The 14,505-nt window shown below is 41.4% G+C and overlaps 2 protein-coding genes across 5 annotated transcripts in view; one reads left to right on the top strand and one right to left on the bottom strand.

Annotated features, from left to right (window-relative positions):
- Positions 1-2,224: 2,224 nt before the first annotated feature.
- On the top strand, positions 2,225-8,001 carry fgf16 (fibroblast growth factor 16). The gene is made up of 3 exons (XM_053506179.1): positions 2,225-2,707; positions 4,957-5,060; positions 7,043-8,001. The coding sequence occupies exons 1-3, from the start codon at positions 2,437-2,439 to the stop codon at positions 7,286-7,288; spliced, it is 621 nt and encodes a 206-aa protein (XP_053362154.1). The 5' UTR covers positions 2,225-2,436; the 3' UTR covers positions 7,289-8,001.
- Positions 8,002-11,975: 3,974 nt separating this feature from the next.
- The window catches only part of atrx (ATRX chromatin remodeler), a 45,403-nt gene continuing 42,873 nt past the window's right edge, over positions 11,976-14,505 (bottom strand). For all 4 annotated transcript variants that reach the window (XM_053505428.1, XM_053505429.1, XM_053505430.1 and 1 more), the window contains exon 35: positions 11,976-14,268. In XM_053505428.1, coding sequence (XP_053361403.1) covers positions 14,044-14,268 — 225 coding nt within the window. In that variant the 3' untranslated portion in view covers positions 11,976-14,043. The remainder of the gene's footprint in view (positions 14,269-14,505) is intronic.

Here is a 14,505-nt window from a genome sequence, read left to right as displayed (position 1 = left end):
CTATTTAAATAATCATGCATAGGGCATGAAATAATTTTGCTACAATAAAATAGTACAATGCTAAGGTACAAACAAAAGAATAGAGAATATGTGTGGGAAGAAAGACATCAAGAATTAAAATGCAAATTGATAATGAAGGTTAAGATCAGAATTGAGCATTGTTTTTTTTTTCCCCCTTTCTTATGCTTGAGTGAACAACATTTGCTATCTTGCTTGCAAAATAGTTGTATGGTTACCAAAATGACCAGGTGTGTAACATAAGCACAGTCTTTTTACTTAGCATTGTTGGGCTAATAAAAACAACTTCTGCTCTGTCTTAAGGATGTGCTTCATGCCATTCGGATAAATTAGGCCAGCGGCTGGGGATTTCCTAAAACAATAAACCTGCACCAGTTACTTTTAAATCATGCTCCTGGTTCAAGCCTTTTTATTTTTGGACTCCACAGTCCAACATGGATATGCTTCTGCTGCCAATGCCTAATTAAATCTGTCTTTGTTTATATTACATCTCTAAAAAGACATGTAAGAACGCATGGCCTTCAACAGCATGCTCTGATCCTGTGCAAGTCAGTGCCTGTTGAACATGGTGTATATCAAATTCACAGCTCCAAATCAAATCCTAAATCATTTCCAATGCTCCAAATGTTGTTAGAATTTCCTCTTTTTTAAAAACTATTGCCAGAATTTCCATGCAAAGATGACCTGTTTAAAACCAGTGTAATGACATCGTTTCTCGTTCAATGAAAGACTGCAAATGCAGAATCAGAAACAGCCTCGCTAATGAATGATGCACTATACATGTATACTGTGTATGTGTGTGTACAGTATATATAAATATAGATATGTATGTAGATATAGATATTGTGGCTTTTTTTTAAATGGATGCCATCATGATGTTTTAGCCTCAAAGAATGGGTACCTCTGCAAGGAGGTTAAGACTTTTTCATAGATGAATTAATAAAATAATGACAGATCAGAAATTGTTCTGTAAAAGTGCGTCCTCCGCTTTCCTGTCACCACAACAAAACAAAACATGAGAGTAGGTCTACGGAATGTGGTTAAATTGCCTGTATGTGCTTGTAACTATGTGATATACTTACTCACTCACTTACTCATTGTCTATAGTGTATTCAGGGTCACTGGGGGCCTATTCCAGGAGACTTAGGGCACGAGGCATGGTACACCCTGGACAGGGTGCCAATCCATCACAGGGCACACACACACACAGTATAGACACACACACTCATTCACATACTACGTGCAATTTGGGAATGCCAGTTACATGTCTTTGGACTGTGGGAGGAAACCGGGGTACCCGGAGGAAACCCTGAGAGAACATGCAAACCCTGAGATGGGAATCGAACCTTCAACCATGAAGGTATAAACTACTCAAAAAAATAAAAGGAACACTTAGTCCCGGTTTGACTTAAACCATAAATACACATATAAGAGGCGTTCAAGTCAAACTGGGCCTAAGTGTTCCCTTTTAGTTTTTTGAGCAGTATATATATATATATAGCCTATATATATATATATATATATATATAGAGAGAGAGAGAGAGAGAGAGAGAGAGAGAGACTATAGTCCTGTAATCTGTATACACTTTGCAGTTCTTATTTCAAATGCTTGCGTTATGCACGTTATGAAATTCCGTCTGCTTCTCGGTCCAGACATTCCCAGCATCGGTCAACTTTAATAAAACACGTCATTACTCCGACCCCACACCCCCCAAAGCCCCCTCCCACCATTTCTTTTAAGGCGAGAGTATGGGAAGACTGGGGGAGACACGGCGCTGTAGGGAGAAGATCGGGAAGCACCTGCTGTCAGGAAGGTGGAGAAAAACTCTCATTAAAAGCAAAAAAAAAAAGGGAAAATCCAAAATTTCGGTTTCTTAAGTGACTCGTAACTTTGCGCTATCAAACCAAATGCGTCAGTTTGGTGTGTGTGTGTGTGTGTGTGTGTGTGAAGTTGACATGCTGAGGGGCTGCAGGCAGCACTGAGAGCGATGTGCGTGCGCGGACACTCGGTCCAGCAGCCGTTACGCATGAGCGCATTCATACTTGTGGATGAACCCGTTTCCCCTTTTTGCTGTTGCTGAGGTAGAAAAGTAGCTACAGCTCGCGCGCGCAACGGCACACACACGCGCGCGCGCCAAAAAAAAAAAAGAAAGACAGAAAGAAACATCTTGTAGTCACGCGCGTGTTTCTGCGTGCGGCACGCAAATTGGCGCGCGCGAAAGAAGGGATGCCGGTCAGGCGTGGCTTGGGGTTGTTGAATATCCGAGCTGATAATGCACGGGGAGCATGTATATAAAGAGGCTGATTGGAGACGATAAGCGGGCATCAGCGGTTAGCGAGGGGAAGCGCGGATGAAGCTGAGCTCGTGCGCGGCCACGTGCTGACTTTCTGAATCGGGTCACATTGACGGCGCGCACCATGACGGAGGTCGGCGGATTCCTCGGCACCATCGACCTGGATTTACCGACTTTCACGGCGCTCGGGAACACGCCGCTGTCCGACTCGCCGGCCGGGTTGAACGAGCGCCTCGGGCTGATCGAGGGCAGACTGCGGCGCGGCTCGCTCACGGACTTCGATCATCTCAAAGGCTTCCTGCGCAGGAGGCAACTGTACTGCAGGATCGGCTTTCAGCTGGAGATCTTCCCCAACGGCACAGTGCACGGCACCAGGCAGGATCACAGCAGATTCGGTGAGGAACACCACACACACACACACACACGGTTTCCCTCGGAGCCACAGAGCTGCACTTTGGTGCACCTGTCAGTGTCACTTCTTTGCATTATGCCTCATTTATTGCATCATGCCAACTGCTGAACATTTTTCACAAAATCCACGTTATATACTGGAGATTAATCTAAAATGTATGTATACTATTACATGCACATGATGCATATCTCTCTCTACATATAGTAAAATATTTATAAAGACTTTTCCAGACTTTTGGACGCTGTATTATACTATATAAACTGGCATATTGGACTAGTAAGGATATACAGCATGTATTTTTTAATATATATTCTACTTATCATTTGTGCATGTACAGATTCTTCCTTTTATTTATTTATTTATTTAAAGAAAATTAATTATATATAGTAATAAGTAAAAATGACAGTTAAAGCACTAAATGTATTTATGTCAGGAAAAAAATACACTTCTGAGAAAATAGTATGACGTATATAATCTTTATATAATATGAATAATAATATGTTGTTCATCAATATATAACGTAAAGCAATGAATCTAGTATTAAAATATTTATACGAGTTTTTCTTTTCCTGAAGCATGTATACATTTTTCGGACGCTGTGTATATATAGTGAGAATCTGAATCCTGCTATACATACGTTTAAATCTGCAATATAAATATTATACATTATATGATAAACCTTGAAACAGCTTGAATTCTATGTCAGTTGTATTACACTGCCGGTATCTAAGATGCAATGGTGCATGTTGATCTCTCTCTCTCTCTTGCTCGCTCTCTCGTTCTCTTTACCACCCACCAACTCGAAACCTGGACCTCCACATCTCTATCTCACGCAGCTCTAATTCCCTGTGCTGAGTCGCAGGTGTCTCTCTTTAGTCAAAAACAAGCAAGGGCTGTTTTTTTTTCTGCGCCAACTTGTACAATGGGACGTCGGCTGACTTGAGTGCGCTCACACACGTTGCTAATTATACCTCTAATATAAATCATTCACGGAGTGGTTAGTATAAAAGTGGTAAACAAATGAGGTCAGGGCACAGACATGTGTGTTCAACAGCTATTGTGCAGGTGCAGCCTTGCTCAGGAGGCTGGAATAGCTCTAAATTAAAGCATGACCACTGTGGAATTCAAAGAAGTTTAATGCTTGTTTTTCTCAGCCAAAACAAGCGGTTTTATTGGATTGAGTGTTCGGTTGTGCATGTTTCTGGCATCTCCTGATCTGCAAATTTAAGGCAGGCATGGTACGAGCGGGCTTTGATTAAATGCAAATATGAAACGTGAATGGTCTTGATTAGCATCCAAAAGGTTCTGTGTCCTCTTCAAACTTGAGTGCCATTTTCGTAACTGATCCATGTTGATTTGTAAAGCAGTAGAGGTGTCTGGTGGAATTTTTGATTAAATGATATCTTTTTTTTAAGCTATTTCAATAATGCATTCAAGAATGTATCAAAAATTCATATCACTTTTGGCTGGTGATTTCATTAGAAAGTAATATTTCCAAGCAAAAAGTTAAAGTTTTTTAAAACATATTAGGTGGATTGGCAAGCCTAAATGGCCTTTACATGTAAAAGTGCACATGTGTATACTGTATGGTGCCCTTCCATTGTGTGTTTCCCAAATCATGCTCAGTGGGGTAGAATCTGGCTCCACTTCAATCCTGACCAGTATAAAGCAGCTACTAAAGATGATTAAATGTCAGCCTGTAAAAGGAATTGGCCGTCTCCTCTATTACTTATACTCTTATTTTTCTTAATGGTTTATTCAGTTAACCTCATCTCTGTTAACTCCTACATGGCTACTCATACCAGAGCTGCAGAAGCATAGTCCCCATCCCATGTATCGTCACAGTATTGAAGGCCGTTGTCTCCATCAACCTCCAGGTTCTCCATCCTCCAAACCCAAAAACCAGAGACACAAGCTGATGTACTAGCCAGTAATGTATTCCTTTATTGAAGCAATCTCTTCAGGGACTGTGGACCCTGATGAGACCTGGGTAGTGTTACTGTAATCGTTCATACGTCTGGTTCTTTACATCCATTAACAGGTTCATCATGTTTCTATAATGCAAAGCCAACATCCAAAAAAAACAAAGGGTGCCATTTTTCTACTTCAAGAACAGCTCTCATCGTGATGTCCGTTCTGTTCATATGGCGTACATCATAAATACATCTTTGGGACTAATGCTTAGATGTACTGAAGTCTGGTCATTGTCTCATCAGAGTTTCTCTATGGCAGGTATCCTGGAGTTCATTAGTCTGGCTGTGGGGCTGGTCAGCATAAGAGGGGTGGATGCCGGACTTTATCTGGGAATGAATGAAAAAGGAGAGCTCTATGGGTCGGTAAGTCAAACCTACACAAACCCCAGAACCACTCGAGCAGGCACCTGCATGAGCACACACCTGCACCCATGAGCTTTGAGTTTTCACGTTTGCACAATGGGACGGTAGCCAACAGTATAACGACAGTCCTAGTTAAGAGGATAGCTATCGATTCACCGGCCCTTAATCTCAAGTCTGTTTCCCATATGATGCAGACGTGAAAAACACCAATCCAGACAAAACAGGCAGCGTCTCCAGCACTGCGTATCACGCCATTTCTCTGACATCAGACAGAGCTGGAACAGCACCAGGGGCCCCTGAGAGCAAAAACAGTCGGCCTGTTCGGGTTACCCTGTTTTTGTCTTCTGAAGTTGAGAAAGACATGAGAAAGACCCTCGCAGAAAGCACCATGAATCCTAAATTAGAAGGATAGCCTCTTCATTTTGCTTCATAGTCACTAAAATATTTACATATTTCTGGGATATACACAAAGCACTGAGTACACACACACATATTAGCGATATATGGTCTGTGAGTGCTCTCAGTTTCTTGTATATTCCCACACAGGGAAAGTGCTTTACTTCGGTCGAGTGCTCAAATGGTAACAGAGACCAGGTTGGGCTACGAACCGAGTCACGTCGCGTGTGCTGGTGGCGTGCACAAAACACCATTTATAGGAAACTCTTCTGTCTTCCTGCCACACAGGCCCTCTGCATGGCTGTGGGAGAGACATGCTATCAGATTCCCCCCCCTCCCCAGATAATAAACCAGGGCCCTCGACAAGTGTCTGTGGATCTTGAGAATCAGAGTGGGCTTATTACTAGACAGGGAGAGAGGGGAAAAATGACTTCACGTGTAACACGAGAACGCCTTATTAAAATCACTGCAGTCACAGGTTAATTCACAAACTGTGCTGGAAACTGCCCAGACACAAGCAGCGTTTCTCAGGCAGGATGGAGGTGTAGGAGGATTGATGCTGGTGTTTATAAACTGTGAAAGGCTTCCTGGCTAAATGAATTGAAAAAATAATCAATTTGAATGCTAAAGTAGCAGCTCGTATGATTTAATGCACCCTATGCTAATCTGCAACACTTGGCTTTTAATTCACTTCACTAAGAGCACGTTTATTGGGTTTAGACTTCGAAAGTGTTCACTGGTATTAGACATTAGCATTAGAATATTCTATTCCATGTCAATTGCAATGAGTTTTATTTAACGGCTAATATCATCAGCACCCATTAATTAAAATTATATATACATACACATCATTTCTACATATCACTATGTCTATCCTGGCCCACATCCGACCAACTCAACTTAAGAATTTCAGCAACTTCTACAATGTCCAGCCACCTTCGCTGGTCCAAGTGAGCCGCCTTAATACTGACACTTGAGCTAGAGCCATTGCATGACTGCTTTTTTGGCAGGAAACCTGATGTAAACCCCAGTGCGCTCCATTGTTCTCAGCATCGCAGTCAGCCAGCGTAGGTTCACCTGCTGAACCCCGAAGCGATCGCTCATTTAGTCCTGTCAGTGGTGTGGTAGTAGCAGGCCACACAGGAGTTCTCTCTGGCTGCTGTATGTGTGCATGTAAGCCGGGGTGGTTGCGTCACAGTGGAAAAAGGATCGAAAGGTTAACAGGTCCAAAGAGCTAACACGCTAGCTGCGATGAATTCCTACAACAGGCACCTGTTGCCCAACATCAAACACTTGCCATGTTGGGGAAATCAGGTAAAGTGCTGCTTTTCTCACCTTTAAGGAAGTCGCTTGTGTAGTTGCATTCAAATCAGCAGGGACCGTTGTTTGCCTGGACAACGGCGTCTCTTCTAGAAGGCTTTCGAACCATGAACTTATCTGAGTAAACATCATAAAACTGAGAGTGATAGATTTGTTCTTTTCCCAGCTGTTTCCAAGTCTAAAGGCTCATTAACCGTGAAACTCTTGCAATACAATGTGGGACGACCTAATTCACCAAATCAACTTGTCTTTGGCTTTTTTTGCAGAAAAAGCTGACGGCGGAGTGTGTCTTCCGTGAGCAGTTCGAAGAGAACTGGTACAACACTTACGCCTCGACGCTGTACAAACACACCGATCCAGAGAGGTACTACTACGTGGCCTTGAACAAGGACGGTTCACCTCGAGAAGGCAGCAGGACTAAAAAGCATCAGAAGTTGACCCACTTCCTGCCCAGGCCAGTGGAGATCGAGAAGATCGCCCAAGCGTACAGGGATTTGTTCCAGCACAGGTGACCAAAAGTCCAGCCAGGACTGGAGGAGCGGGGAGGGGTGAACGGGGAATCTGAAAGAAACTTAAGGTTTTTACGGAGACCCTCCTTTTCTTCCCTCACGACTGTTTAGATTTGCCTTCTGGTCCAAAGCAAGGAGTCCCTCTCCAGCAGTGACTGAGATAAACAGTACGTGTGTGTTCCTGGATGGATCTGTTTCCTCTCCTTAATGGGTTTCAAACCACAGTGCAGAGAGGACATTCCTCTATCCACCACCAGTGCCAAGAGGTTTCTAAGGGAGAGGTGTTGACTTCAGGGGCCTTGTGGTGTCATGCAACCACCTCATCCTCAGATAACTTAGTAGTCACTAAAAAAAAGAGAGAAAAAATTCCTAAGGAACCACTCACGATGGAAAGAACCACTTGCGAGCTATGCTCCAGATTTGGTGTTGGCCATTTCAGTACGTCTTAAACATTTGCCAGGGTGAAACTCGGATGCTTGTCACTTCTAGCAACAATAGCACCATTGAACTCAAGCACAGGCGCTAATCCCACTGTGAGTGTCTGTGTAAACCCATGCTCACCTTTATAAGGCGGTAGGCATACCCAGTGAGCTTCGCCAAGGGACCATGGTGCTGATCCATTGGTGAAAGCAAATGATTACGGGAACATTTATTTAGGTGGACGTGGACAATTTCTTTAAAAAAAAAAAAAAAATACAGTGGCATCTCACTAAGAGAAACAAAGAGAGGTCTTTTTTATATTTATATATATATATATACAGTATATATATATACAAATGTATATTTATGGACACTTGGTGAGACAAGTGAGAGGTACTGCTAAGTAATAAAACTGGCAAACTTATGGAAACAATCACTAATAAAAAACCAAACCATTAAAGACTTCAGGGTTTTTTTAAGATAAAGGCCTAAAAGACCACCAAAGAGGAACGAACACCTGTCAGGACAGAGTGGAAAAGACCGTCTCCAGTGTGAAACACGGAGATAACTTAGCACTTAGAGAATCCACTCTGTGATTTCACTCCTTTTTTTTTTTTTTTTTGAAGGTTCTGGAAAAGTCTGCTTGTTGACGGATTTTAAAAAAACAACAACAACAACAACAAAAAAAAACGAAAGCACACACTAGGGGAAACATAGGAATGATATTTCTATTGAATCCAGGGAAAAGCTACGGCATATGCGGAAAGATTGAACCGACAAGGTGTGAAGTGTAATGTAAGGCTGTCAGGAACATTCTTGTTGTGACAAGTGTAAATATGGATGAACCTATTTATAAGATGTACATTGTATTTATTTTCTACATATAATGTAATTCTAAATCTTTATATGAATATATATTTATTTATTTCGAAAAGTCTCTATTTTGTAATGAACTTGAACTGATAAGAATTGTAGATTCTACTGAAAGTATACGAAAGGGTTTGACATGAATGAACGACAATAAAATTGTCCTGCTATTGATTGCTCGCTGCGAGTGACTGTTTCTGCTTACAGATAAAACGTTTCTCTGATAATTAAAATGTTCTGTGGAGATCTATCGGGGTCGGTTTGTTCATTGCACCGAAAGCAATTTCTTTCGGGAAAAATCCAGCACTGAGGATAGAAATGCCTGAAAGAGCAATGGCTATTAATCTAAGAGGAGGCATGTCAGAGCCGCGCAGTTACACGAAATACCTTCAGCGCAGATCACAGCCGCTACACCAGGGATGAAAGTCCATCTGATAAATGCCTACTGCTCCAGAGAATGTGAATTCCAGAGCAGAGCTGCAGCCCTGCGTAATCAATCTCTATGGAGATGTGGATGATGGCTGATGATGTAAAGAGACCGTGCTTGGCTTGAGACACCTATGAGAAAGTTCTCCCAAAACAGCCTGCTGAGGCATAAATCAAAAGTGTGTAGCAAGTAAAACAATGAAAGGTGGGTCGCTGGTTGACAAAACCTGCTGAAAAATAGGGCCTGGTGCACGAGAACAACGATTTGTAATAAAAACGTTCCCTCCGAACAGATCCAGCGTGTTTTTCGTTTGGCGAACAAAAAGGCACTGGAATCCTGGAACAAGATACGGATAATCTGTGAAAAAACTATATGATCAATGATATGATCTGCTTCGAAATTGGCACGGCCACGCTTGGATACTTTTAGCATTAATGCATATTCACGCACCATGAGATCAGCAGCGGAGCCGAAGTACGCAGAGGAGGGGAACAGCTGCCTAGTGGCCAGGAGGAATGTGCTGCACATGTAGCCTAGTGGTAATCTCTGAAAGAGGGGATCAACATTTCAACATCTGCAATAGTTGTAATGTTTCACTCTTTTTGTGAGCTGTGAATGCGCGCGTCCCTGGGGGAAGGAGGAGAGGCGGGAAAGGGGGGGATAGGGGGTGTTCGGGAGGGCCAAATGGAAAACCGAAAGACCCCGAGTGGAAGAAATCCTGGCAAAGGAAAGATAGGAATGTACAGAAGAGGTGTTGCAGATGAAGGAGGGATGCTCCGTGTGCTAAGACTACAAAAGTCTGAGTCAAGTCTCAAGTATTTACTCGTGCACTTTTACAACTTCATTTGTTAGTCACAGATGTTTTTATTGTTTTATATATATATATCATTTCTAGGGGAGTGCATATTGTACCCTGTACCCTGAAGACATGATTGGACTGATCTCAAAAGATGAGAAACTATAAACAAGCTGGGTTCATCTTTTGAGAACATTATTCAAAACAGACCAAGTCTTTCTTTATTAATCACTTTGATCAAACAGGCCTATTCCATGTCTGTGGATTTCCTGATCCTCTACTTTGAGCCAAACCCCAGGACAGCTTCCCGAATGATTTCAGGGTTGATCTTGGCTATTAAAACAATATACACTGGACAATGACTCCCTTTAACTGTAATTTCCCTCAAATTTAACTGCGACACAGCATGCACCTAAGTGGATAGCACTTCTGTTGAAAAGCAGCTTTGAAGAATCAAAAGTATGAAAAGTTTGAGGAAATATGTATAAATTATAAGTTTGTCTATTGAACCTCCCAATGCAGATTCTGTCCCCCATTTGGCGTTACAATATAACCTCCTGGGAAGGCGTTCCAATAGATCTTTTTATTTTGCCCCTTAAAGCACTAAGGTCAAGGATGTTGGTGTTGCAGTATATTTCAGAAGTGTTCAGTGGCGTTAAGGTGTGCAGCCCATCCAAGTTCTTCCACCCCAGTAACAAACCATGTGTTTACCCAGCTTGTTTTGTGCACGGGCACCGCCATGCTGGGACAGGTTCAGTGCTCTCCATCAGTAAAGGGAAATGATAATGCTACGTACAGCATTAGTCCATATTGTGTCATTTTTTAAAATCAATTTATTTGAAGCTACAAGACTAAAAAAAGCTCAAACAAAAACATTATAATGTAAAAAAAAAAATGTGCAGTGGTCCACATTGGAAAGTCAATGAGTGATTATAGCATTGTTCCCTGCAGCAAGCACAGAGTCTATGTGCATACACACACTTTAATGTAAAAAGTATTCGCTCACCCTACTTCATATGCATATAAACCTTGATGGACCTTGCTTTGTGCACTGGTGCACAGTCATGTTGAAACTGGGATTGTTTTATTAGGAGTTGGGTTCAGCCAAGCTTCTAGTGAAGTTCCAGTAAAGTTCCAGTAAAAGAAACTCTTAATGCTTCTGCATAACAAGACATTTTGGACAATTTTGCAACTTCGTGGGAAGTTTCCTGATCTAATATGACTGCACAAAGCAAGGTCCATAAAGACATAGATGAGCGAGTTTGGTGCGGAAGACCTTGACTGGCCTGCACAGAGTCCTGACCTCAACCCGATAGAACAATTTTGGGATGAATTAGAGCAGAGACTGTGAGCCTTCTCTTTCAACATCAGTGTCTGACCTCACAAATGTGCTTCTGGAAGAAGAGACAAAAATATACGCACTTCTAAACCTTGCGGAAAGTCTTCCCAGAAGAGTTGTAGCTGTTATATCTGCAAAGGGCAGGCCAACATCATATTAAACCCTATGGATTAGGAATTGGCGAACGAATACTTTTAGCGGTGTGTGCATACTGTATATACAGTACACACACAAACACACTGTGCATGGGTCAAACCAGGACTTTTAATTGTCCATAATAAAAGAACACAGTTATGAGAGTAAAAACTACCTTTATTTTTTCATATAATTCCTTTCTACACTTATTCCAGCGTTTCACTAGTGCTTAGACACTGTCATGGTAGAAATTTTCTCAGTATGCTGGAGGCATGATCAGACTGCCTGCTTCATGTCTAAAACGCTGGCCTCCCAGGATCTCCTTTAATAGGCCAAACATGTGGAAATCACTTGAAGTGAGGTCAGGGCTGTATGGGAATGTGAAACTAACTACCAGAGTTCCTACAGTATAATGTGCAACTGGTGTTGGTGAATGACTGTATACAATTCCCACAGACTTCTGACAACTTATCACTAACTTGCTGATGATTTTGTTCAGGATCAGGTGTTCCACTCTCTGAAGATTCATGGGAGCGATTGCAGTGGGCTCTGAGCCACCTTGGCTGTAATCATTAATCATAAAAAAAATAAAAAAAAACCATTTTCTCCCTTCCAAAGGTTTTACTGCAGCTGAGAGCTTCATCACCATTCTGTGCTTGAAGTAAATTTGAATGAGTTACACACACATATCGTACCAGTCAAAAGCTTGGACACAAGTTTGGATTTATTTACATTCTAGAACAATACTGAAGATTTCAAAACTATGAAATAACATACGGCATTAGATAATTTAGTAACAAATACAGCAGCAAGTTACTTTATAATGTGAGGGTCAAATGTTTTGGAATAGTTCTTTGGAATAGCAAGAACAGTATTGTGTCAAATGCATTTGCAAAACCCATAAAGCCCCATGATGAAACTGTCTCTCATGAAGACCATACCAGGAAAGCAAGACCTAAACTTACCTCTGCTGCAGAGAAGTTTATTTAGAGTCATCAGCCTCAAAAATCACCAATTAACAAACAGCACCTCAGATTAGAGCCATTATGAAGGCTTTACAGAGCATAAGTAGCAGACACAACTCAATAACTGTTCAAAGGAGATTATTGCCTATTTGGATGCCTTCAGCATTGTTGTACAATGTAGAAAGAGGGGAAGAAAAAAAAAATCAGGAAACACCATGGAATTTGAAGGCGTGTCCAAACTTTTGACTTCCCCCATACAGTTTGGTGCTTTATTACTGTTGCAAGGAGTGTTTGCCATGCTGGGTTGGCAGTGCTATTTTATTAGGGGTTTTCTTTGTTTTTTTTGATGTGCAAATTTTATATACCTTCAGTTTATAACATAACTTAAGTCGTGAGTCAGTCAAGGACAAACATGTGAAAGACACTTAAAGGCTGTGATACTTTTCGGGGGGGTTTCACATCGCATGGATGATCACACTTACATCATAATGATAAATATATCTGTTAATAATAATATGGCACCAAAAATAATCCAACAGGATTCATGTGACCAAGTTGAATGCCTTCTGGTGATTTAAAAGTTTGTCACCTGAGCTGAAGGATCATGGGATTGAAGCCACCAACAAGGCAAGGTTTGTAATCTACAGATGAACAGATGTATAAACAAACATCTAATGACACCAATGACAGTACTAAATGCAAATCACCCTTTTGGTCACTTTATTTAAATGTAATATTAAATACTTATTCTAGTAAATAGTAGATCAGATAAATGGCAAAACAAGTGGATAATAGTTGCTAACATGAGAACATTGTGAGGAAAATGAAAAGTTGATCTACGTTTCTAAAATGCATCCTGTGCAAACTAGAATCCAATTAGAAACATCTATGCCAGTATTATCTGTGCTGAAAGTTGAGTACGGTAGCCTTAGGGCCAGCCAATATGGTTAGTTAGCATTAGAAGATAAATGCAGCCTAACCACTTAAAATTTGCCTCGAAAATACAGGAGCACGACCAGTCATCTCAGAGAGAGAGACGAGAACCCGCCAAGACGAGCGGAACAGAACAAATGAACAGTACGACACTAATGCTAGGCATCACTTTACAACAAGGGATTAGAAGATACAAAAGTCCAGGGAATCTGGCAAGCAGTTTTAACAACACGGGCATTCCATTACAAGTTAAGCAACGACAAGTGTAAAAGCCTAAAAGCAGGATAGAAAAGAAGAGTCTGTTCAGTGTGTTTGAAAACAACAAACTGTTGATGTAAGGCCATCACTGCATCTTTTTTTTTCCTTCTTTTTTTTTTAAGGTGTTTAGAACAGTGCGTACTGAGCACTGGGCTTTCACAGCACCACTCATCATCCACTAGTAAACAGATATTATGCAGTACCTAATACGATTCTTCTAGATCACTTAGAACATACGTAATGAGCAACACTATGGTCCACAGAGGTTGTAAAGTTCTTTGTTTGTTTTTTCCTTGACCTGTATATATATAAAAAAAAAAAAATCAAGTAATGCACAGCCCTTATTTAAGGGGAAAAGAACAATGCAATGCTTAAAAGCATTTTGGGAGAATATTTTAAATATTTTGAAGAAAGAAAAAAAAGGAATAAAACTTAAACACTAAGGCTGTATATACAGAGAATTACAAACCATACTGCCCAAAGTCTTTTAGATATCCATCCTAGATTTTATCATGAAAGCTCAAAAGGGGCAAGAGAGTCCAAGGTGGTTATTTATTAAGATGCCCACCACACAGAGGCTGGCCAAACACAAACATGGTTTTTTTTTGCTGAGGGCATCTACAAGCCCTTTGACGGCCCAGGGTTCTTGCCTATCTGAGAGGTTGGCAGACCCTGGAGGGCACCCAGCTGTTGGTACAGACCGAGCAGGTCCATCTGATTCATTCCCCCAGCAATGCCGTTCTGAATGGCTAACTGGTTCATCAGAAGCCCCTGTCTGGCAAGCGCCAGCTGCTGCTCCTGGACCTTGCGATTGGCGATCACCTTCTGCACATACATCATCAGCTGTGGAGGAGAGGAAGATAAGGCAGTGGAATTAAACTGATGAAGTGGTACAAAATTGCAGCAGACTGGAGGACAGATTGCTTTTGCAAAAGACTCGCAGACAAAAGCAAAGGGAACTTGATGGACAAGAACCTTTTTTTTGGAATGGAAGAATTAATTCAATGCAAAATTCTTTTCTTTTTTTTTGAACATGTACCTTAATTTCCTCAGAGCTAAATTTTAATCTTTTATAACTTG

The sequence above is a fragment of the Clarias gariepinus genome, chromosome 10 (assembly GCF_024256425.1).
Source record: "Clarias gariepinus isolate MV-2021 ecotype Netherlands chromosome 10, CGAR_prim_01v2, whole genome shotgun sequence".
NCBI classification, from domain to species: domain Eukaryota; kingdom Metazoa; phylum Chordata; class Actinopteri; order Siluriformes; family Clariidae; genus Clarias; species Clarias gariepinus.
Note: the sequence above shows the minus strand (reverse complement) of the source record. Positions and strands in the feature narration are given on the sequence as shown.

Excerpts from the sequence above, each read along its gene's own strand:
- fgf16 (XM_053506179.1), top strand. The coding sequence starts at position 2,437 with ATGACGGAGGTCGGCGGATTCCTCGGCACCATCGACCTGGATTTACCG. Across the intron at positions 2,708-4,956 it reads GCAGGATCACAGCAGATTCG|GTATCCTGGAGTTCATTAGT; the intron begins GTGAGGAACACC and ends TCTCTATGGCAG. Across the intron at positions 5,061-7,042 it reads AAGGAGAGCTCTATGGGTCG|AAAAAGCTGACGGCGGAGTG; the intron begins GTAAGTCAAACC and ends CTTTTTTTGCAG.